Here is a 23,727-nt window from a genome sequence, read left to right on the forward strand (position 1 = left end):
GCTAATCTAGTAAAAATAATGCCCCAGGCACTATACTTATTACATAATGCACCAGTGTGATTACCCCAACGTAAGTTTTACAAAATTATCATTACCTTCAGAGAATTGATTTGGAAAAGGGGAATAGCGTGGATAAAATTGCAGGCACTGCGGAAACCAAAAATGAGAGGGGAGCTGGTGGTTCCGGACCCGTTTCTTTATTACCTTGGCAACGCAGCTACAGCACTTTAAGAATTGGGAGGGAGCAGGTGCAGGAACCTCGCCGTCAATAGTGGCAATGATACGTCATGCGCTAGGAAAAAGGGATCTGCCTGTGTAATTAGATTCAGGAGGGTTCTTAAAAGTATCTATCCCTATGTACCATACCTTAAGGGAGATGGGAAAAACCTGGGACAAGGTAAAAGACATAATTAAAGTGGGAACAGCTACTAAATATTCACTTATTTCGGGAAACTCAAACCTCCCTGAGCTGAACACGTTGTATGGGTTTGAGTTATGGCAGCGGAAGACGCTCAAGAACATACAGAAACTGTTTGATGAGGGAAGTGTTAAAGGGAACCTGTCAGGTCCAATATGCACCCAGAACCACAACCAGTTCTGGGTGCATATTGCTAATACCTGCCTAACCATTCCTGTATACACTAGCATAAAGAGATCTTTAGAAAAGGTATTTCTAAAGATTTTTTATCGTGTGCTAATGAGGCCAGGGACTAGTCCCCTGGGCATTGCTTCCCTTGCTAGTCGGCCCAATTAGCAAGTTAGTATGCCCCTGTGGGTGTACTAACATGCTAATGAATGCGCGGCGTCAGAGGATGATCTCACTCACCTCTCCGCTGCCATCGCGTCCGACGCTGGATTTCGTCTCAGTGCGCATGACCCCAGAGTTTCGGTCATGCACACTACTTCAGTTTGAAGCCAGGAGGCGTACACCCGGCTTCATAGTGCGCATGACCGAAACTCCGGGGTCATGCGCATGGAGTCAAAATCCATTGTCGGGCGGCGATGGAAGCGGAGAGGTGAGGCCATCCTCTGATGCTGCGCATTCATTAGCATGTTAGCATGCCAACAGGTGCATACTAACATGCTAATGGGGTGACTAGACAGGGGAACTAACGCCCAGGGGACTAGTCCCCTCGCTCATTAGCATACGGTAAAAGATCTTTAGAAATACTTGTTCTAAAGATCTCTTTATCTATGCTAGTGTATACAGGAACCGTTAGGCAGGGATTAGCAATATGCACCCGGGACTGCTCGTGGTTCTTTGTGCATATTGCACCAGACAGGTTCCCTGTAAGGTGTTTGTTCCTGACAGGTCTACTTTAAGACGTTCGAGATACTTAGAAGGGATTTTGATATTCTGAATAACAGGTTTTTCCAATACCTTCAACTTTGGCACGCTTGTGAGGTACAGTCTGGGCCTGTGATTTTGTCACCAGTGGATCGGATGCCACTACTGAACATTTCGGTGGCAGCTGGGGACACTAAGGGGGCAATGTCCTGGTACTACCTGTTTTTCCAAGATGCCAAAGGCAAGGTGTAGACCTGTGAAATTAGAGAAAAATGGCAGAGAGATGTGGAGATTATCCCTACTGAGGTATGGGAGGAGGTAGTGCAAAATATTCCACTACTGTCACTAAGTGAGTCTCAGAGGTTTTCAAAATTATTTCTAGTACACAGGGTATATAGGACCCCGGTGTTTTTAGTTAACACTAGAAGTCCCAGCAATTTCGAGCTCCCCCTGAAGTCCCGAAAGAGGGTCAAATGACATACAATAAACTGAATAGAACTAACTAGAAACTAAATGGCTAAACTCAATGGAAAACAACAACCTCCTGTGGTGCGACAGTAATGGCCTTAATTACAGAACAAAAGATGGTGATTATAGTATGTTAGCTAAAATCCTTCAGGTCATTCGACCCCTCTCTGGGTTCCAAAGGTGGAAATGTTAAATGACCCCTCTCTGGGACTTCTAGTGTTAAATTAGGGGCTAGCTCTGATTCATGTTGCTGGAAATATAGAGCTGCAGATGCAGATGTGATCTTGCTTGTGTGGAACTGTCCGCATCTGAGAAGATATTAAACAGGTGTATTCGACCTCATAAACTCAGTATATGACTGTCAGATAGATCGTGGACCCCTGACGTGTATTCTTGGGTATACTGCGGACCTTCCTATACAGGAGAGCCATAAGGCTATGTGTGCACGTTGCGTTTTTACCCGCGTTTCCGCTGCGTTTTTAACGGCTGCGTTTTTGTGCCAAAACGCATGCGTTTTGGTTTTCCAGCAAAGTCTATGGAAAAAGATGAATTTCTGTTGGCACTTTGCTTTTTTTTCTGCAGCGTTTAATTTGCATATTTTTGGTCAAAAACCATGCAGAAAAAGTGTTGTTTTTGCCATTTCTGCAGCGTTTTGTTAACATTGCAGTCAATGAGAAATGGCAAAAACCAAGATTCTTCAATTTTCCTACGTTTTACCTGCTTTTTAGGTGCAGAAAACATGCGTTTTAGACAAACAAAACGCATGCTTTTCTAACATTAAATTAATGGAATAATATGTCCCTTTACACACACACATAATCCGACAAATAAATTAAATTATGGTTTTTTTTTTCTATTTTTGGAATTAATATGATAAAACCGCTATATTTTCAAGAAATATAACTATTTTCTTTAATAATTATAAAATTATCTATGTTTTGCTTTTCTCTTTTTTTCATTCTTTTTGACTATTTAATCTTTATTTAGCAGTGTCTTGATGTTCAAAACGCATCTGTGAAAACGCATGTAGAAACGCATGGAAAAAGGGCTAAAAACGCATCCAAAACGCGGTAAATACGCATGCGTTTTTAGTGCTAAAAAATGGTCAAAAGCCATTTTGTCAAAAACCAAGGGCTTAAAAACACACAGAATAAACTGCAGGCAGTACAACGCAACGTGCGCACATAGCCTAAGACAGCTATTGCGTGTATTCTATACCAAGCACGGAAGGTTAGAGCACTAAATTGGAAGAACAGCACGGCCCCAGATACTAGAGAATTGATTAAGAAAGTAAACAATACACATAGACTTAAGAAATATGTACGAGTAGATCAGAAGAGGAGGGCATATAAGAAATATGTATATCAGAAGAGGAGGGCATATAAGAAATATGTATATCAGAAGAGGAGGGCATATAAGAAATATGTATATCAGAAGAGGAGGGCATATAAGAAATATGTATATCAGAAGAGGTGGGCATATAAGAAATTTGAGGACCTATGAGCTCCGTGGCTGGATACCCCAAATTTGGCCCCGACGACGCTGATGTGGGCTAGAGCCTTGCTAGCGGGCCTGATTTAGATTCTTTGTGGAAAGGGACACGTAAAATTATAAAGATGGACTTCATGCGCTCCAGTCAGATAATATGAACGTTGCTGATCTATGTTTTGATATATACATGATTGTAAATGTACAAGTAAACGTATTTTAATGCTGAACCAGGTAGGGAAATTTATTGGGTGTGGGGGTGGGGGGGCGGAGGAAAGAGGAATGGTTTACTCAGTGGTCCCCAACCTTTTTAGCCACAGTCATTCAGCTCTGAGAGCGGGTTGCGAGCCACATTCAGCTTTGAGCGAGGGTTGCGAGCCACATCCAGCTTTGAGCGAGGGTTGCGAGCCACATCCAGCTCCCTCCCCTCACAGTAGTGACACCCAGAATCCCCATCATCGGTATAATGAGAGCCAAAGCTTCTCCACAGAAATCATACTGAGGTAGTATACCAAGATCCAGGGATCCAAGCCTTCTCCCATCCAGATCTGCTCTTCTATGCTGTGGAGCTTCTCACAATAGTCACTATCTGGAGACCTACTCTTCACAGGGAGAGATCGCACTCAGCGCTGCAGGCCTGACACAGGGAAGCATGGAAGAAGGAGTCACTAGCACAGTCTGCAGACAGCAGAGGAGCCCCTCCCGCTCCTCCAACAGCTTCACAGACTGCTGTGCAGCCACAGGGGGAAGGAGGAACCAGAGACACCAGGAAGAGGAAAGAAAAGAGCGGAAGAGGAGAGAAAGAAGGTAACGACGGTCAGCAAGAGAGACAACTGACATCAGAGACAGGAGGTAAGAGAGAAACTGGAGGGAAGAGGGGAGGCTGGAGAGAAGAGAGTGAGAGGCTGGAGAGAAGAGAGTGGGGAGGCTGGAGGGAAGAGAGTGGGGAGGCTGGAGAGAAGAGAGTGGGGAGGCTGGAGAGAAGAGAGTGGGGAGGCTGGAGAGAAGAGAGTGGGGAGGCTGGAGAGAAGAGAGTGAGAGGCTGGAGAGAAGAGAGTGGGGAGGCTGGAGGGAAGAGAGTGGGGAGGCTGGAGAGAAGAGAGTGGGGAGGCTGGAGAGAAGAGAGTGGGGAGGCTGGAGAGAAGAGAGTGGGGAGGCTGGAGAGAAGAGAGTGGGGAGGCTGGAGAGAAGAGAGTGGGGAGGCTGGAGAGAAGAGAGTGGGGAGGCTGGAGAGAAGAGTGGGGAGGCTGGAGAGAAGAGTGGGGAGGCTGGAGAGAAGAGAGTGGGGAGGCTGGAGAGAAGAGTGTGGGGAGGCTGGAGAGAAGAGAGTGGAGAGGCTGGAGAGAAGAGTGGAGAGGCTGGAGAGAAGAGTGGAGAGGCTGGAGAGAAGAGTGGAGAGGCTGGGGGGGGAGAGTGGAGAGGCTGGGGGGGAAGAGTGGAGAGGCTGGGGGGGAAGAGTGGAGAGGCTGGGGGGGTAGAGTGGAGAGGCTGGGGGGGAAGAGTGGAGAGGCTGGGGGGGAAGAGTGGAGAGGCTGGGGGGGAAGAGTGGAGAGGCTGGGGGGGAAGAGTGGAGAGGCTGGGGGGGAAGAGTGGAGAGGCTGGGGGGGAAGAGTGGAGAGGCTGGGTGAGAAGAGTGGAGAGGCTGGGTGAGAAGAGTGGAGTGGCTGGGTGAGAAGAGTGGAGTGGCTGGGTGAGAAGAGTGGAGTGGCTGGGTGAGAAGAGTGGAGTGGCTGGGTGAGAAGAGTGGAGTGGCTGGGTGAGAAGAGTGGAGTGGCTGGGTGAGAAGAGTGGAGTGGCTGGGTGAGAAGAGTGGAGTGGCTGGGTGAGAAGAGTGGAGTGGCTGGGTGAGAAGAGTGGAGTGGCTGGGTGAGAAGAGTGGAGTGGCTGGGGGGGAAGAGTGGAGAGGCTGGGTGAGAAGAGTGGAGTGGCTGGGGGGGAAGAGTGAGAGAGAGGCTGGAGAGAAGAGTGAGAGAGAGGCTGGAGGGAAGAGTGAGAAACGAGATAAAAAAAGAATGGAGGGAGGAGGTAAATTCCTGAATGTAGGGGGAACGTGGTCTATGATGTTACATAAACACGATGCACAATTCTGTGATCAGCAGTTTCCAGACAATGCACTTTTTTTCCTCCATGTTGCAGGTATCTTTGCACTTTGGTTTGGTTCTTCTGTTGCCGTGTGTAATCATTGTGTTATCTCTGGTGTTACATGGGACTGCAGGTTTTGTCTACATTATAGTTACTTAGAGAGTTCTTATTGCGTGAAGACAAAAAAATTAAAGAAATCACTTTATCGTATTGTTGTACACTTACCGGACCCTGCTTCTACCACTAGGTGCCGCTGTACTGACTCTGAGGGCGGCACTGGTGATATAGGAGGTGATGATGTCGGCAATGATTGGCTGCTCAGGTGCCACACGAGCTTGTAGGAAAAGGGTCCATCTAGAACCTTCCATGAGTTTTCCTTCTGTCTGTGACTTTTACATTATTATTTTCACAGTTTTGAAATCCGGGAAAAATCTGAAGAAGATTCATCCTGAAGCCATAATGGAGAATGGAGAAAGCGATGTGTGGGGAGATAAGCGGTGCAAAGAGGAGGATCCTACAGGTAATCGCCCCACAATATAAATAAGAGCAGAGCCACACTCTCCTCATTCTCCGGAGCAGATGTAGCGCCCCAGAGCCGGGGATTACTACAGGGTTTTATAATATTAACAGTAGTTTCCATGAGGTATGCAGTGTACACCTCATACCTCAAGGGTTAAACTCTCCACAGGGCTTGTTACTGGGCAGAATAGCTGGTGGGCGGAGTCTTAGTACATAACTGCCGTTACCTCAGGTGTTAGTCAGAGTACAGTTGGAGCTCAGCCCGTGCACAGGCCAGACACATGAGGGGACTTTACTCCCCGCTCCAGAGGGCTGTATGGGAACCGACTGACCCGAAACTACGAGCAGGATCTCTTAGGACTTTTACACCTTTAGGCAGATGGAATGTCCTGGTCTGCACGGCGCCCTAATCTACCCAAAACTTAACCCCTTCACTCCCAAGTCTGTTTTCACCTTTATGATGCGGCCAATTTTTTTCAATTCTGACCAGTGTCACTTTATCAGGTTATAACCAGGGCTATGGAGTCGAAGTCTGTGTCCATTTTGGTGGAGTCGGTATAACATGGACCAACTCCTAAAATGTATAATTAATTGGGTCCAGCGGCACAATGCAGAATGTGCTGAATATTTTTTCATAAGAATTTGGGAAAGTTATGAAATGTCCTATAAATGTCTGTTCTATTCCTTATCAGAGTATCTCTGCTTTTAGTTGAGATGAATCTGTGCTGCACTTCACCTACATGATATAAGTAGTGATGTCAGCATTTTACTACAGTAAATTTATCACAAACATGAGTCATGTACAGTTGAAGCCATAAGCTTCACCCCACTCTCTAAGAAGACACATCTGCAGGTTTTTCCCTCCACTCTCTATAAAGACAAATCTGCAGGGTCTTCTCTCCACTCTCTAAAGGGTGCTTTTCACGCTGCGACATAGCTAGCGATGTCGTGCGCGATAGCACCTGCCCACGTCGCTGTTTCGTCATGGGGGTGATCGCTGCCATAGCAAACAATATCGCTACGGCAGTGTCACACGCACATACCTGCTTAGCGACGTCGCTGGAGACACCAAACAATCTCTCCTTTAAGGGGGCGGTTCGTTCAGTGTCACAGCGACGTCACTAAGTGGCCGCCCTATAGCAGAGGAGGGGCGGAGATGAGCGGCCGGAACATGCCGCCCACCTCCTTCCTTCCTCATTGCCGGTGGACGCAGGTAAGGAGATGTTCGTCGTTCCTGCGGTGTCACACATAGCGATGTGTGGTGCCGCAGGAACGACGAACAAACAGCATGCACCACCAACGATATTATGAAAAGGAGCGACGTGTCAACGATCAATGATTTTTGACGTTTTTGCGATCGTTGATCGTCGCTCCTTTTAGTCACACGCAATGATATCGCTAACGACGCCGGATGTGCGTCACAAACACCGTGACCCCGACGATATATCGTTAGCGATATCGTTGTGTGTAAAGTACCCTTAAGAAGATACTTTATTATTTATTATTATAGTGCCAATTATTCCATGGCGCTTTACAAGTGAAAAGGGTTATACATACAAACTAGTACAACAATCATTAACAATAAAAAACAGACTGGTATAGGAGGAGAGAGGACCCTGCCTGTGAGGGCTCACAGTCTACAGGGGATGGGTGAGGGTACAATAGGTGAGGACAAAGCTGGTTGTGCAGTGGTGTACTGGACTGCGGGTTATTGTAGGTTGTAGGCTTGTTGGAAGAGGTGGGTCTTTAGGTTCATCTTGAAGCGTTCCATGGTAGGTGGTAGTCTGATATGCTGGGGTAGAGCGTTCCAGAGTATGGGGGAGGCACGGGAGAAGTTTTGTATGCGATTGTGGGAAGAGGAGTAGAGAAGGAGATCTTGTAAGGATCTGAGGTTGCATGCAGGTAGGTACTGGGAGACTAGGTCACAGATGTAAGCAGGAGACAGGTTGTAGATGGCTTTGTATGTCATGGATAATGTTTTGAACTGGAGTCTTTGGGCAATGGGAAGCCAGTGAAGGGATTTTCAGAGTGGCGAGGCTGGGGAATAGTGGGGGGGGAGAGATGGATTAAGCGGGCCGCAGAGTTTAGGATAGATTGGAGGAGTGCAAGAGTGTTGGAAGGGAGGCCAGAGAGCAGGAGGTTGCAGTAGTCGAGGCGGGAAATGATGAGGTCATGTACTAATATTTTTGCTGATTCTTGGTACATATCTGCAGGTTTTTCCCTCCGCTCTCTATAAAGACACATCTACAGGTTTTTCTCACTATCTGACATGAAATCCGATTAAACCTTTGCTGTTTTAGGTCAATTAGGAGCCAAAATTATTTATATTTGCCAAATGCTGGAATAATGAGAGTGAGAATGTTTTAAGGCATTTTTATTACTTTCTGCAAAGTCAAAAGTTTACATACACTAAAGCGAGCTGTACACGCAGCGACATCGCTAGCGATGTCGCTGCCGATCGCACACGCCCCTGTCGTTTGTGCGTCACGGGCAAATCATTGCCCGTGGCGCACAACATCGCTAGGCCCTGTCACACGGACTTACCTTCCCTGCGACGCCGCTGTGGCTGGCGAACCGCCTCTTTTCTAAGGGGGCAGTTAGTGCGGCGTCACAGCAACGTCACACGGCAGGCGGCCAAAAGGGGCGGAGAGCAGCCGAAGGAAAGACACGCCCACCTCGTTGCCGGAGGACGCAGGTAAGCTGTTGTGCATTGTTCCCGGCGTGTCACACGTAACGATGTGTGCTCCCTCAGGAACAACGAACAACCTGCGTGCAAAAGCAGCAACGATAATCAGGATTACAACGACCGGACAACGATCAACGATAAGGTGAGTATTTTTGGTCGTTCATACGTGTCACATGCAACGACGTCGCTAACGAGGCCGGATGTGCTTCATGAATTTCGTGACCCCCAACGACATCTTCTTAGCGATGTCGCTGCGTGTAATGCCCGCTTAATAGTACTATGCCTTTAAGCAATATTGGACAGCCCATATGATGATGTCATGTCTTTGGAAGCTTCTGATAGGTTTATTGGCAACATCTGAGTTAGAGACCCAACTCTGGATGTATTTTAATGTACACCTGAAACACACTGCTTCTGTATGTAGCATCATGGGAAAGTTAAAAAAAAAATCAGCCAAGATTTCAGGAAGAGAATTGTGGACTTGCACAAGTCTGGTTCATCCTTGGGTGCAATTTCCAGATACCTGAAGGTGCCTCGTTCATCTGTACAAACAATCATATGCAAGTACAAACAAGATGGGAATGTCCAGCCATAATACTGCTCAGGAAGGAGACGGGTGCTGTGTATCAGAGATGAATGTGCTTTGGCATATCAACCCAAGAACAAAAGCAAAACATCTTGTGAAGATGCCGGTGGAAGCTGGTAAGATTGTGCCATTATCCACAGTGAAACGAATACTGTATCAGCATGGGCTGAAAGGCCACTCTGCGAGGAATAAGCCATTACTCCAAAATAAAAATAAAAAAGTAAGCTGCAAATGCACACAGGAACAAAGACCTTAAAGGGAACCTGTCAGGTGCAATATGCACCCAGAACCATGAGCAGTTCTGGGTGCATGTTGCTCCTCCCTGCTTAACCATTCCTGAATACACTAGCATAGATAAAGGGATCTTTAGAAAAAGTATTTCTTAAGATTTTTTATCTTATGCTAATGAGCGCAGGGACTAGTCCCAAAGGGGTTATATCCCCCGACTAGTCCGCCCTCTTAGCATGTTAGCACGCCCACATCGGTGTACTAACATGCAGTTCTGCATCACCAGCGGTGGCATGCGTACCTGTGTTTGCTGTGACTGTGCTTCTGAATGTCGGGCACTCCCGGTCATGCACAGTATGAAGCCGGGTGTAAGCGTCTTGGCTTCAGAGAGCTCTACTGCGCATGACTGGAAGTGCCCGGCATTCAGAAGAGTGTTGACAGTGAACACAGGTATGCGCGTCACCGCTGGTGATGCTGAATTGAATAGCATGTTAGTACGCCCCTGTGGGCGTACTAACATGCTATAAGGTCGGACTAGTTGAGAGATATAACACCCTTTTGACTAGTCCCTGTGCTCATTAGCATAAGATAAAATCTCTAAAGATCCCATTATCTATAGTAGTATATACAGGGACGGTTAGACAGAGATTAGCAATATGCACCCAGAACTGCTCGTCGTTCTGGGTGCATATTGCATCTGACAGTTTCTCTTTTTAATTTTTGGAAATGTGTTCTGTGGGCTGACGAAACTAAAATTGAACTGTTTAGTCATAATGACCATTTGTTATGTTTGGAGGAAAAAGGGAAAAGCTTTGATGCTTAAGAACACCATCCCAACTGTGAAACAGGGGGGTGTCAGCATCATGTTGTGGGGTTGTTTTGCTGCAGGAGGAACTGGTGCACTGTGCAAAATAGATGGTATCATGAGGAAAGAAGATTACATGGCAATACTGAAGCAACATCTGAAGACATCAGCCAGGAACTTAAAGCTTGGGCGGCAATGGGTCTTCCAAATGGATAATGACCCGAAGCTGCTGCCAAACTGGTTACAAAGTAGCTTAAGGATAACAGTCAATGTTTGGAGTGGCCATCACAAAACCCTGATCTCAATCCTATTGAAAATTCATGGGCAAAGCTGAAAAAGCCAGTGTGACCAAGGCGACCTACAAACATCGCTTAGTTACACTAGTTTTCTCAGGGACTGGGCCCAAATTCCTACCAACTATTGTGAGAAGCTTGTGGAAGGAGATCCAAAATGTTTCACCCAAGTCACACAGTGTAAGGGTAATGCCACCAAATACTAATGAAATGGAGAGAAATTTTTCACTTTGCAGAAAGTAATAAAAATGCCTTTAAACATTCTCTCTCTCTCATTATTCTGGCATTTGGTAAATATAAATCATTTTGGTTCCTAATTGACTTAAAACGCGAAAGGTTTATTCTGATTTCATGTCAGGGAGAAAAACACGCATATGTGTCTTTATAGAGAGCGGAGGGGAAAACCTGCAGATGTGTATTTATAGAGAGAGGAGGGAAAAACCTGCCGATGTGTCTTTATAGAGAGCAGAGGGAAACAAAGGGTTTCAACTGTATGAGGGAGTCGGAGTCAGAGAAATGATGGATTCGGCGGTTTGTCTTACCGACTCCACAACCTGGTTATAACTATGGAACGCTTCCACGGATCCCAGTGATTCTGAGAATATTTTTCATGACATATTGTATTTAATGTTGGTGGTAAATTTAACACAATATTTTTTGTTTATTTGGGAAAAATTGGAAATTTGGCGAACATTTTCAATCTTTGAATTTTTATTCCCTTTAAACCAGACAGAGAGATGTCACAAAAAATAGATAACATTTCCCACATGTCTACTGTACATCAGCACGATTTTAGAAGTTTGAGGGTTCATAGTTGATTAGCAATTTCTCCTTATTTCCTCACCCTATGACGGCACCACGAGAGTGGATCCGCCCATCCAGGACAGGAAACCTTCAGGTTAAAAAGGGGCGGTCCTCTCGCCGCTTCAGTTTGGTTTCCTGTCCTGGACGGATACTTCAGGATGCGGCCCTGGAGGGCCATGGATCTTCTAGCAAGCCTTACCTGGTCCCGACGGGCGGTTCTGGCGGCGGCACGGGTCCTGCCTCGCTCCGTTCGGGTGCCTGGAGGCGCCATGGCGGACCCCCGGGGGTTGCGTCCATGAGCGGGTGCAGTGCATCGGGCGGCAGGTAAGTACAGCAGCCTGCCGGTCCTTCCAGGGCGGCGGGGCTGCTCGCGGCCGCGTGTGCTGCACGCCGCTGCCATATTGGGGGCGTGTTTTGAGTGTGGGCGTTGCGCATGCACGGCAGCCGCACCTGACATGCGCTGATGTCGGCGGTGACGTCAGACCCAGGAAGTGGGTCCGGAGGCACGGGGGGTGGGGGGGGAACGTACTCCAGTGATCCAGCGCTCAGTTTAAAATGGAGCGCTGAGCTGGGGAAAAGTGCTCCAGTCCTCCTGCATAACGGAGGTGTTTGTTGACATAGCAAATGCCCTTAGGAATATGGACAAGGATGGGCACCGTGAGGAGGACCGGCACTCTGTGCGTGAGTCCTCCTCCCCTCCTGCTGGCAAGAAAGTGGTGAAACCACCGGAGCGTCGCAGGAGCGTCTCTGGCTCAGATGCCAGCTTATCCAGCAAGCGGGGCACCCGGGCCACTAAACAGACCCGAGATACATCTGACGGCAAAGGCGCCTCCAGAGGGAAGACTTTGATGAAAGCTCCTTCCCCAGAACCGGTACCGACCCTTCATCTCCTAGTGGGTGAGTGATCTTCGGGCATGTGTACCTGTTGTTCATTGTTTTCCTGGTGTTGTGTCTCCCCTCCGTCCCTGTCATGCAGAGGTTAAAAAACCACGGAACCACTGCCAAATCGAATAACAGGGAATGCGCCCTCTGTAACCATGAACTGGCTCCGTCCTGGTCCAAACGGCTCTGCAAGAACTGTATCCAGCAGACCATTTCAGATGAGACTCCTGGGTTTGCTAGTGATCTTCGTGCCATCATCCGGTCCGAAGTCCAGAGTTCTCTGCAGTCCCTGAAAGAGCCTCCTCGTAAACGGCATAGACAGGCCTCCCCGGCTTCGCCATCCAGTCGATCCGAGGGAGAGTGTGGGTCTTCTGGTTCTGCTTCTTCTTCCTCTGACAGTGAGGCTGATGTCCACCAATGTTTCCCAGTAGAAGGCATGAGCAAGTTGATTAAAACTGGCAGGGACACTATGGGCATTACTGAGGAGAAATTGCAGCCTTAAGTCCAGGATGTCATGTTTAAGGGTCTGGAGCATAGAAAGCGCAGGACCTTCCCGGTAGTGGACAAGATACAGGCGTTGATCTCCAGGGAATGGAAGAAACCGGATAAGCGGGGTTCTCTTCCAGGCGGCTTCAAGCACAAGTATCCCTTTGAGGACACTACCTGTTCCCATTGGGATAGGGCACCCAAATTGGATGTCGCAGTGGCTAAAGCATCAAAAAAGTTTTCCATTCCCTTTGAGGACATGGGATCCTTAAAGGACCCTATGGATCGGAAGGCGGATGTCTTCCTTAAAACCGCATGGGAGTCCTCAGCAGGTGCCCTCCGGTCTGCCATTGCAGCTACATGTACGGCACGGTCTCTGGCGATGTGGTTGTCCGAATTAGAGGAGAAGCTGAGGACCAAGGTTCCTTGGGACGAGATTATTTCTTCTCTCCCAAGGCTGCAGGGAGCGGCGGCTTTCATCTCAGATGCTTCGGCAGATTCCACTCGACTAGCTGCTAAGACTGCGGCCCTTTCTAATGCGGCTCGTCGGGCCTTATGGTTAAAATGTTGCCCAGGGGATCTACAGGTTAAGTCTAAGCTGTGTTCCATTCCCTGTCAGGGCAAGTTTCTTTTTGGATCGGTTCTGGATGATGTTCTTGAGAAGGCGGGGGACAGAAAAAGGAACTTTCCGGCCCCGTCCTTTCCCTCCTTCAAGCGATCCTTTCGTAAGAAGCAGTTCACCCGTAAGTTCACCCCCAGGAATAGAAGTACCTGGTCGGATCGAAAGAAGGATGATAAGGGGTTCTTGTTCAAGGGCCCTTCCCAATCCAAGAAGTCTTCCCAATGACTCCCTTCCCCAGGTGGGGTGGAGATTGACCTACTTTCTTCCGGCCTGGGAACGTATTTCTTCGAGCCCGTGGATTCTCAATATCATTCGATCAGGTCTGACATTTCCATTCCACAGTGTTCCTCCCAGGCGCTTTCTCCAGACGTCCCCGAGCGAACAACATGCCTTGGAAGGGGAAGTGAAGTCCCTATTGCGCCGGGCGGTCCTGACGGACGTCCCATTGGCAGAAAGGAGAGAGGGGTTTTACTCCCCTCTTTTTCTGGTCGGGAAACCGGACGGCTCCTTTTGGGTCATCATAAACCTCAAAGGTCTGAACAGCCACCTGCAAATCTTGCCTTCAAGATGGAATCAATGAAGTCCACAATCAAGTCTCTCTACCCGAATTGTCATATGGCTGTCCTGGATCTGAAGGATGCGTATTATCATGTTCCCATCGCTCCTCCCTTCCAGAAGTATCTCAGGGTGGCGGTGATGCTCGACGGGTCAGTGCGTCATCTACAGTTCAGGGCCTTACCATTCGGCCTGGCAATTGCGCCCCGAATCTTCACGAAGCTCGTCCTGGAAATCACTGCCCAGCTGCGGGAAGACAGAATTCTCATTATCCCGTATCTCGACGACTTCCTCATGGTGGGGGATTCAGCGACCCATTGTACTACCGTCCTTCAGACTGTCTGCTCAAAGCTGGAAGGTCTCGGCTGGATTTTGAACAGGGAGAAATCAAGGTTGCTTCCATCCACGGTGCAAGTCTTTTTGGGAGTTACTTTGGACTCTCTCCTTTTAGGAATTTCGTCTCCCACCTTCCAAAGTGGAGAAGATTCGCTCTCTGGTGCAGCAGGCGGTGGCGGTTCCGCACATGTCCCTGCGACGGGCTATGTCTCTTCTGCGCTCCATGACCTCTACTCTCCCTGCAGTTTTATGGGCTCAAGCACATACCAGTGCCCTCCAGTGGGATATTTTGGAACATCAGTCGTTTCTGGGGGACAGGTTGAATAATCGGATTACTCTGAGCTCCAGCTCCATCGCCTCCCTTCACTGGTGGCTGGTTCCTGCGCACCTCACGAGGGGAGTCCCATGGTCTGTCCTGGTGTCCCGAAGTGTGACCACGGATGCCAGTGTGTCCGGATTGGGGGTTCACTTGCTGGACCGTCCGATTCAAGGTCTCTGGTCACCCAGGGAGGCAGCTTCCTCCTCCAATATCAGAGAGCTGCTGGCCGTGGAACGGGCACTGACTGGACTTCTCCCTTCACTGACCGGTCACCATACCCGGGTGTTGTCGGACAATCAGGTGACGGTGGCTTATCTGAACCATCAGGGGGGCACAAGATCCAGGTCCCTTATGATGATAGCCGACAGGATTCTGTTACTAGCAGAAACTCACCTTCTGTCCCTCACTGCTGTTCACATCAGGGGGAAAGACAACCTCGCGGCGGATTTTCTGAGTCGCACTCGCCTGAGCGAGGGGGAGTGGGCACTCAACTCGTCCGTCTTCAACCTCATCACGGCCAGGTGGGGGGTTCCAGCCATCGACCTTTTTTCCACCAAACAGAACAGGAAGGTTCCTCAGTTTTGCTCTCTCAATCCCAAGGAACTTCCGTATGCTGTGGACGCCCTGTCAATCCCGTGGGACTTTCCCCTAGCATATGCATTCCCACCACTGGTCCCTCTCCCCTCAGTCCTGAAGGAAATCAGGGACGACGGGGCCAGAGTTCTTCTAATTGCTCCCTTCTGGCCAAAGTGACCATGGTTTTTTGGCTGGTTCGGATGTCTCTGACCGACCCGTGGGTCCTCCCGGAACTTCCGAATCTCCTGTCCCAGGGACCTGTGTGCCATCCTCCGACAGTCAAATTGCACCTGACGGCATGGAATTTGAGAGGGCGTTACTGATCAGTAAGGGATTTTCCCCCAATTTAGTTTCCACGCTGTTAGGTTGTAGAAAACCTGTGACAACCAAGATCTACTGTAGGACTTGGAGAAAGTTCTTATCTTCCTTGTGTGCTAGTGTAACCGGGGAGGTTCCCATCGGTCCCATCCTGGAATTCCTGCAGTGTGGGTTGGACAAGGGGTTGGCGGTTAGCACACTCAAGGTCCAGATCTCCGCTTTGGCAGCACTCTACAATTATGATGTCGCGGGGAACCCTTGGGTGGCTCGGTTTATCAGGGCTAGTTCGCGCCAGCGTCCTAAATGGGTAGTCTCCCTCCCCCCTTGGGACCTTAACCTGGTTTTGGGGGCCCTGACGGATCCTCCGTTTGAGCCCCTTGACTCCATCCCTGTAAAATGTCTTTCCCTAAAGACGGTCCTCCTGGTAGCCCTGACCTCGGCCCGTAGGATTAGCGACATTCAGGGCCTTTCTATTGACCCACCTTACACTCAAATACTGGACGATAGGGTAGTTTTGCGCCCTGACCCTGCGTACCCCCCCAAGGTGGTTTCTCGGTTTCATACGTCCCAGGAGATTGTGTTGCCATCCTTTTGCACTAACCCGACGCGTGCAGAGGAAAGGCATTGGCATTGTCTGGATGTACTTCGTTGTCTCATCCAGTATCTTCTTGTCACCAGTTCCTGGAGGAGGGACAAGTCTCTGTTTGTCTCTTTCCAGGGGCCTCAAAAGGGGGTTAAGTGTTCCAAATCCACACTGGCCAGGTGGATTAGGGACGCCATTGCGTTAGCTTACACGGCAAGAAGTGCTGCTGTTCCGGTGGGTCTGAAGGCACATTCCACGCGGGCTGTAGCATCTTCTTGGGCAGAGCGGGCGGATGTTTCCATTGCTCAAATTTGTAAAGCTGCCACATGGTCCTCACCCTCGACCTTTTATAGGCATTATAGGTTGGATCTTTCCTTCTCCGACCTCACCTTTGGGAGGCGTATTCTACAGGCTGTGGTCCCTCCCTAATTTTTCTTTTCGCTGTAATTCTCTCGTGGTGCCGTCATAGGGTGAGGGAAAAATACGTAATTACTTACCGGTAATGTGTTTTTTCCGAACCCATGACGGCACCCTTATATTCCCACCCTGCACTGGGGATTGTTGGTTGGTTCCCCTTCCTTTCTTCCTTCTTCCACAATTTTTCTGGTGGTGGCCTTATACTAACCTGTTGTTTTTTTCGGAGGTTCTCTCATGCTCTGTAATCAAACTGAAGCGGCGAGAGGACCGCCCCTTTTTAACCTGAAGGTTTCCTGTCCTGGATGGGCGGATCCTCTTTAGTGGTGGCGTCATGGGTTCGGAAAAAACACATTACCGGTAAGTAATTACGTATTTTTCCAAGAAAATTTACAAAACCATTTTTTAGGGGCTACAACACAATTTGAATTTGAGGCCTTGGTGACAGAAAATACCCAAAAGCGACACCATTCTAATAATTTCACTCATAAAAGTACTCAAAATCATATTCAAAAAGTTTATTAACCCTTTAGGAACTTCACAGGAACTAAAGCAATATGGAACGAAAAAATGAAAATTTTATTTCTTCACACAAAAATGCTACTTTAGCCCCAAATATTGAATTTTCACAAGGGCAATAAGAGAAAATGCACCTTACAATTTGTTGTGCAATTTCTCCAGAGTGAGTACGCCGATACCACGCATGTGGTGGAAGTCTACTGTTTGGATGCACAACAGGGCTCAGAAGGGAGAAAGGGCCATTTTTAATTTTAGAGCTCAAAATTGTCTGGAATAGGGGCTTGACTATAGTTTTTTATTAGGTTTTCACTAGAGCCTCTAAAGGTGAGGATTTTGCACTGCAGGTGGTAACCAGGTGCCACTCAGGAAGACTGGTGCTGCGGCGGCTGGCATCAGGAGTATGGACATGGATAGTCACTGATATGGTAGGAGCAGTGTAAGGGGGTGGCAGGAGCTCCATTAACCTCCCCCACGACCTAGCCTCATGGGTGTGAGATGTATAGGTTACCAGTCAATTACCAGTATGTCTTGGGTTGGGATGCAGTTTTGCCGTCCACCACTAGATGGCACAAGATTCCCATAGTTTGCTTGGAGGGGAAAGTGAATGAGCTCTGGCGAGACAGTAGAAAAGAGAGGGGATTGAGTGGAAAAGAGGGTAGTGAAGAAGACAAGGTAGAGGGAGGCTGTGGAGGCAGAGTGGGAGAGACATCAGAGCCTCATGAATAGAAGGCCGCTCCTGTGGCTTGTGAACTGGCATGGAAAGACACGGATGTAGAAAGCGTGGTGCCAAGTCCTAGGGACCGCCACCGTGTACTATTGCTGAGGGAGTCATGAAGTGGGGATCAGCATAGCCAGAATGTCCAAACCCGCAGGGAGAAGGGCTGGTAATCCAGGAAGCCAGTGGGACTCTCTGACAGCCGTGGTAGTGGAAATCGTATGGAAGTGTATGTCTCGTCCGGTAAAGAAGCTGTGCCTATCCTCGGGAAAAGAAAGTGTTTATAAAGTCATTAAGGTTCAGATGTTGGACGAAAACCTGGAGTCTGCCTCTGATTTGGTGGGACGAGAAGCTACCATGAAGGTAAGGCGTACCACAACTACAAACCCATACCTTGGCAGATCCCCCGGTTGACCCTTCAGCAGCTGGGATGGCTGATGCGGCAAGCTCGGCTTTAGGGTACGATGCAGCAGATTTCGGGATAGCAGAATTGACAAATAGGATATGATGCACCTGCGGCCGGTATGGCAGACTAGGCCGATAGAGTACGATGTAGCTGCGGCCGGCATGGCAGACTTGACTGTTAGGATGCTATTCAGCAGCAATGGAATTGTCAGGTACTGGAACACAGAACAATATTAGTAATGGACTAAACAGCAGCACTTAATGAGCTGAGAACTAGCAACGTATAAACCTCCTTGCCCAGGCACCACACTTCCCTTTAAGTGCCCTAAGAGCACTCCCAGGAGGCTTGTGCAGCATGCGCATGCCTCGGGAATTGGCGGTAGGGGACAGAGCAGCCACTGCTGCACGGCTGGGAAGATTAGAGTGCGGGCGTCCCTGCCAAGGATGGAGGACAGGACTGTGCAGGAACTTTGGTAAGGGCGTTACATTGATGATATAGGAAGTTGATTGGGGCTTATTAGAAAACACGTTAACGTCATAAACAACAGATGATAAAATATGAAAAGTCGAAAAAAATACCTGATCTATGCAATGTGTCCTTATTAGAGAATCATAAAACAAGGGAAGTACGGAACATACCCTTGGACACACAGAATACACTAATATAAATCTCAAAATGGATAATATGACATATAAAGACAAGTACGTGACTCCAAAATCTCAAAGGTGCTACAGCTGTACCCTTGGAGATTCACCCCTATCTGACAACAGACGTTAAGCACTATAAGTAGCAACCAGTGATGCCCCAGTTCCTCAGCGGCTAGCCCTATTTTTCTCTGTTCCTAAGAAACTGTATCACTCGTTAATGCTCCTCGGATAAGGACAGAATCCATGGCTACAGAAGTAAAAGATACAATATAGATAAGCAATAGTTTGCTGGCTATGCATTAATATAAAATGCCAGCTGACAGAATGCCTCAGCGTGTTTTACCCTCTCCTTCATCTTTCCGGTGGGACGAAGGTAACAGGCTCATCAGGAGACAGAGGGTCAGCTGTGAACATTGATGTCCGCAGATTTAGATATACCGTATTTTTCAGACTATAGACGCACCGGACTATAAGACGCACCCTGGTTTTAGAGGAGGAAAATAGTAAAATAAAACTTTAAGCAAAAAAATGTGGTCATGACACACTGTTATGGGGCGATTATCTGCTGCTGACACTGTTATGGGGGTAATGTCCCCAAATTCTCTTTTAAGGTACCCCATCCTGGTAATCATCCTCCTGCCTCGTATTTGATCCTGCCATAAACCCCCATCCTGCTCATATACCCCGATCCTGCTCATATACCAGCATCCTGCTCATATTCCCCCATCCTGCTCATCTACTCCCATCCTGTTCATATATGCCATCCTGTTCATATACCCCCATCCTATTGATATACCCCCCATCCATCCTGCTCATATTCCCCCATCCATCCTGCTCATATATTCCCATCCTGTTCATATACCCCCATCCTGTTCATATACCCCCATCCTGTTCATATACCCCCCATCCATCCTGCTCATATACTCCCATCCTGCTATATGCCCCCATCGTGCTCATATACCATCCTGGTATATGGCCTGTATCCTATAGCACAGAGAAAAAAAATAAACGTTTATACTCACCTTTTCCTCACTCCCTGCAGCACCGATCATCTTCCTCTCTGCGCCACTGACCTGTGTGTGTGGAGCCGTTCCCCTGCAGCATCGCGATGTCTTCCTGTCTGTGCCAATCAGCTGATCAGCACAGATCAGCTGACCGGCACAGACAGGAAGACATCGCGTGCTGCAGGGGGACGGCTCCACACACGGGGACGGGTGAGTACACTGATTCACTGCACCCCGCGCTGATGATGACGCACGGGGAGCAGTGAATACAGCCGCACATGATCACTCCAGGCTGTAATTGCCAGGGGTGATCATGCATACCGGCTCTTTACTATGCGCGCGTCCCGCGCTCGTCCTCCCACCCACCTGTCAGCGCCGGCTTCTGCGCTGAGAAATGGGCGTGAGGATGGGCATGCATATGTAATGAGCGGGCCCATGTGGTCACAGCAGGCTGCTACAGCCTGCTCGTGCCCCCGATGACCCGCTCCACCGCAGCACCCTCATTCCCGGCCGCAGCCCTATAGTCAGACCATAAGACGCACCCCCAACTTTCCCCCAACGTTTAGGGGTAAAAAAGTGCGTCTTATGGTCCGAAAAATACGGTAGTCCATCACACCTGGCTCTAAAAAGAACAAAGTAGAAAGAAATGCATAAGTACATAATAATTCTAACATATCAGTAAATTTCCAACATAGCAGCGACCTGTATGACAGTACAGTCACAGTAACACTAATAATGTGTATGTAGGGAAGGCAAGCGCCTTAACACGCCAGTTCAGAAAACCCAGCTGTAAAACACAGGCGCTAGATGCTAAAGCGCTGACGCAGGCGCAATGACACCTCCAAAGAGGCGTATAACCTTGGATGTAATCGAGAGATACAGGAGCAGTGGGGCGCCACCAGGAGATAACGAAATCCCTGGTGCGCAGGCCCCGAAAGCCACCTCGTCAAGACTCATGAAAGCGCGTCGCCGCAATTACGTTTAAAGACGCAGTGGGGTTCTCCAGGAGGTAAACCCTGGTGCACAGGCGCCGAAAGGAATCCCGAAGCAGGCGCAGTAGCCCTCCGCTGGGCCATAGTTAAAGGTGCCGACGTGCATCTGACAAAAGGGAGAGCAGGGAATGAGAACATATCCATATGGAGAATGTGTGCCACTAGTGAAGATGACTACATGCTTGCAATAGGATAAACCCACACATAGGAGTATTAGGAACATGTCGGTGTGGAAAATAAATGTTCCACTACTGAGATAAACCCACTTTTAGAAGGTAAAACACCCACATAATGAAGTTTATAACTAAATAGAGGTGGGATAAAAATGGCACCGTAGTAGTAAATAGAATGACCTAGCCCGGGATACTAGGGCTTATTAGCTTTCATTTTCATGTAGCAATGATGGTTTGTTTTCATTCTCTCATGCATTTTTTATTACAGAAAATTCTCGATTTAAAGAACGGATGCGCTGCTGATAATGATAATTTTTACGCAAGCATAAAATATAGAATCAGTGACGAATGTTTAATTTTTGATGTTTCTACTGGGTAATGATCGGAAATTAACACATTAGTAAAATGAATTCTTTGTGGTATCATCACATCATGTAAAACAGTTATTCATTGAACATTGCTACATACACTACAATTTGTATGGAATTTTTAACTTTTACTTTTTCTCACATTTTTAATTTTCATATTTAGATACATTTTTTCAAGTTTATTTTGCTCAAAAATAAATCAGTTTTATTCTTGGCAGATGACTGTGCCAGCAGCTCTGAAGGACATCTGATGTCTCCAGATTTTAAAGCAGAAGATTGCAGCATCACACAAGATACATATGAAGATCATGGCATACACTCATCACAGACTGTTGAGCAAAATAAAAATCACAGAAGAAGTGTGGAAGATCAAAGTGTGCCCTCTAGGAAAAAGGCATTTTCTTCCTCAGAATATGGGAAATGTTTTGCTCAGAAATCAAATTTTGTTGTATCGGAGAGATCCCACACTGAAAAGAATGCATTTTCATGTTCAGAATGTGGCAGATGTTTTGCTTATAAATCACTACTTGTTATACATGAGAGATCCCACACTGGAGAGAAGCCATTTTCATGTTCAGAATGTGAGAAATGTTTTACTAGGCATTATGAACTTATTACACATAAGAAAATTCACACTGGAGAGCAGCCATTTTCATGTCCAGAGTGTGATAAATGTTTTCCATATAAATCAAGCCTTGTTGCACATAAGATAACTCACACAGGGGAGAAGCCATTTTCATGTTCTGAATGTGAGAAACGTTTTACTAAAAAATGTAATCTTGTTAAACATAAAAAAATTCACACAGGAGTGAAACCATTTTCATGTTCAGAATGTGGGAAATGTTTTACAGAAAAAACAAATCTTGTTGCACATCAGAAAACTCACACAGGAGAGAAGCCATTTTCATGTTCAGTATGTGAGAAATGTTTTATTTATAAATCATATCTTGTTGCACATCAGAGAACTCACACAGGTGAGAAGCCATTTTCATGTTCAGAATGTGAGCAAGGTTTTAATAGTAAATTTGATCTTGTTACACATCAAAGAATTCACACAGGAGAGAAACCATATTCATGTTCAGAATGTGGGAAATGTTTTACAGATAAATCAACTCTAAATCAACATGAGCGTGTTCACACAGGAGAGAAGCCATTTTCATGCTCAGAATGTGGGAAATGTTTTAAACGTAAATCAAATCTTATTAGTCATATGCGGCTTCACACAGGAGAGAAGCCATTTTCATGCTCGGAATGTGGGAAATGTTTTAAGGAGAAAGTATCTCTTGTTACACATCAGAGAAATCACACAGGAGAGAAAATATTTTTATGTTCAAAATGTGGGAAATGTTTTATTAAAAAATATACTCTTACTAGACATCAGAAAATTTGCACAGGAGAGAAGCTATTTTCCTGTTCACAGTGTGGAAAATGTTTTATAGAAAATGCAATTCTTATTGCACATCAGAGAACTCACCCAGAATGCAAGCCATTTTCATGTTCAGAATGTGAGCAAGGTTTTGCTAACAAGTCTAAGCTTGTTACACATCAGAGAATTCACACAGGAGAGAAGCCATTTTCATGTTCAAATTGTGGAAAATGTTTTAAAGATAAAGCAATTCTTGTTAAACATCAGACTGTTCACTCAGAAAATAAGCCATTTTCATGCTCCGAATGTGAGAAATGTTTTAAATATAAATCAAATCTTATTAGTCATATGCGTATTCACACGGGAGATAAGCCATTTTCATGCTCAGAATGTGAGAAATGTTTTACAGAGAAAGCATCTCTTGTTACACATCAGAGAATTCACACAGGAGAGAAGCCATTTTCATGTTCAAAATGTGGGAAATGTTTTAAATGTAAATCAAATCTTATTAGTCATGTGCGTATTCACACAGGACAGAAGTCATTTTCATGCTCAGAATGTGGAAAATGTTTTAAATATAAATCAAATCTTATTAGTCATATGCATATTCACACGGGAGAGAAGCCATTTTCATGCTCAGAATGTGGGAAATTTTATACGGAGAAAGGATCTCTTGTTACACATCAGAGAATTCACACAGGAGAGCAGCTATTTTCATGCTCAGAATGTGGGAAATTGTTTACTACGAAATCTCATCTTGTTAGACATGAGCAACTTCACACACGAGAGAAACCATTTTCATGTTCAGAATGTGGGCAATGTTTTACTAAGAAATCACAGCTTGTTAGACATCAGAGAACTCACAAGGGGAAGAATCCACTCTTACTTTTAGTTAACTGAGAATGTTTTTTTCCTGACACTTTGTACCTTATGTTCATAATAAATTTAAATCAATATGTTTTGTCAAATTTTCATAAATAAAAGCAAATAAATTGAAATATTCAAATTTTGGTTATACCTGCAAACCTATTAACTAACATTTACCTTATGGTGGCATAATGCTTTACTTTGTCAGAAGGGTTAAACATTTTAGAGAAAGTTTTTATTATTGTAGGACAATTTACAAAATTCTTTTAGGGACCCATTCAGTTTTGAAGTGACTTTGATGGGCCTTTATGTTGGAAATTCTCTTGAAATTC

The 23,727-nt window shown here is 46.8% G+C and overlaps 1 protein-coding gene across 1 annotated transcript; it reads left to right on the top strand.

Annotated features, from left to right (window-relative positions):
- Positions 1–3,886: 3,886 nt before the first annotated feature.
- Positions 3,887–23,507, top strand: LOC142245446 (uncharacterized). Its single transcript, XM_075318155.1, has 3 exons — positions 3,887–4,096; positions 5,739–5,846; positions 21,381–23,507. The coding sequence occupies exons 2-3, from the start codon at positions 5,786–5,788 to the stop codon at positions 23,426–23,428; spliced, it is 2,109 nt and encodes a 702-aa protein (XP_075174270.1). The 5' UTR covers positions 3,887–4,096; positions 5,739–5,785; the 3' UTR covers positions 23,429–23,507.
- Positions 23,508–23,727: the final 220 nt, after the last annotated feature.

The sequence above is a fragment of the Anomaloglossus baeobatrachus genome, chromosome 7 (genome assembly GCF_048569485.1).
Source record: "Anomaloglossus baeobatrachus isolate aAnoBae1 chromosome 7, aAnoBae1.hap1, whole genome shotgun sequence".
Taxonomy (NCBI): domain Eukaryota; kingdom Metazoa; phylum Chordata; class Amphibia; order Anura; family Aromobatidae; genus Anomaloglossus; species Anomaloglossus baeobatrachus.

Bases quoted from the DNA above. Each gene is read 5' to 3' on its own strand.
- LOC142245446 (XM_075318155.1), top strand. From the start codon at position 5,786: ATGGAGAATGGAGAAAGCGATGTGTGGGGAGATAAGCGGTGCAAAGAG. The intron at 5,847-21,380 runs GTAATCGCCCCA...TATTCTTGGCAG, and splicing joins CAAAGAGGAGGATCCTACAG to ATGACTGTGCCAGCAGCTCT.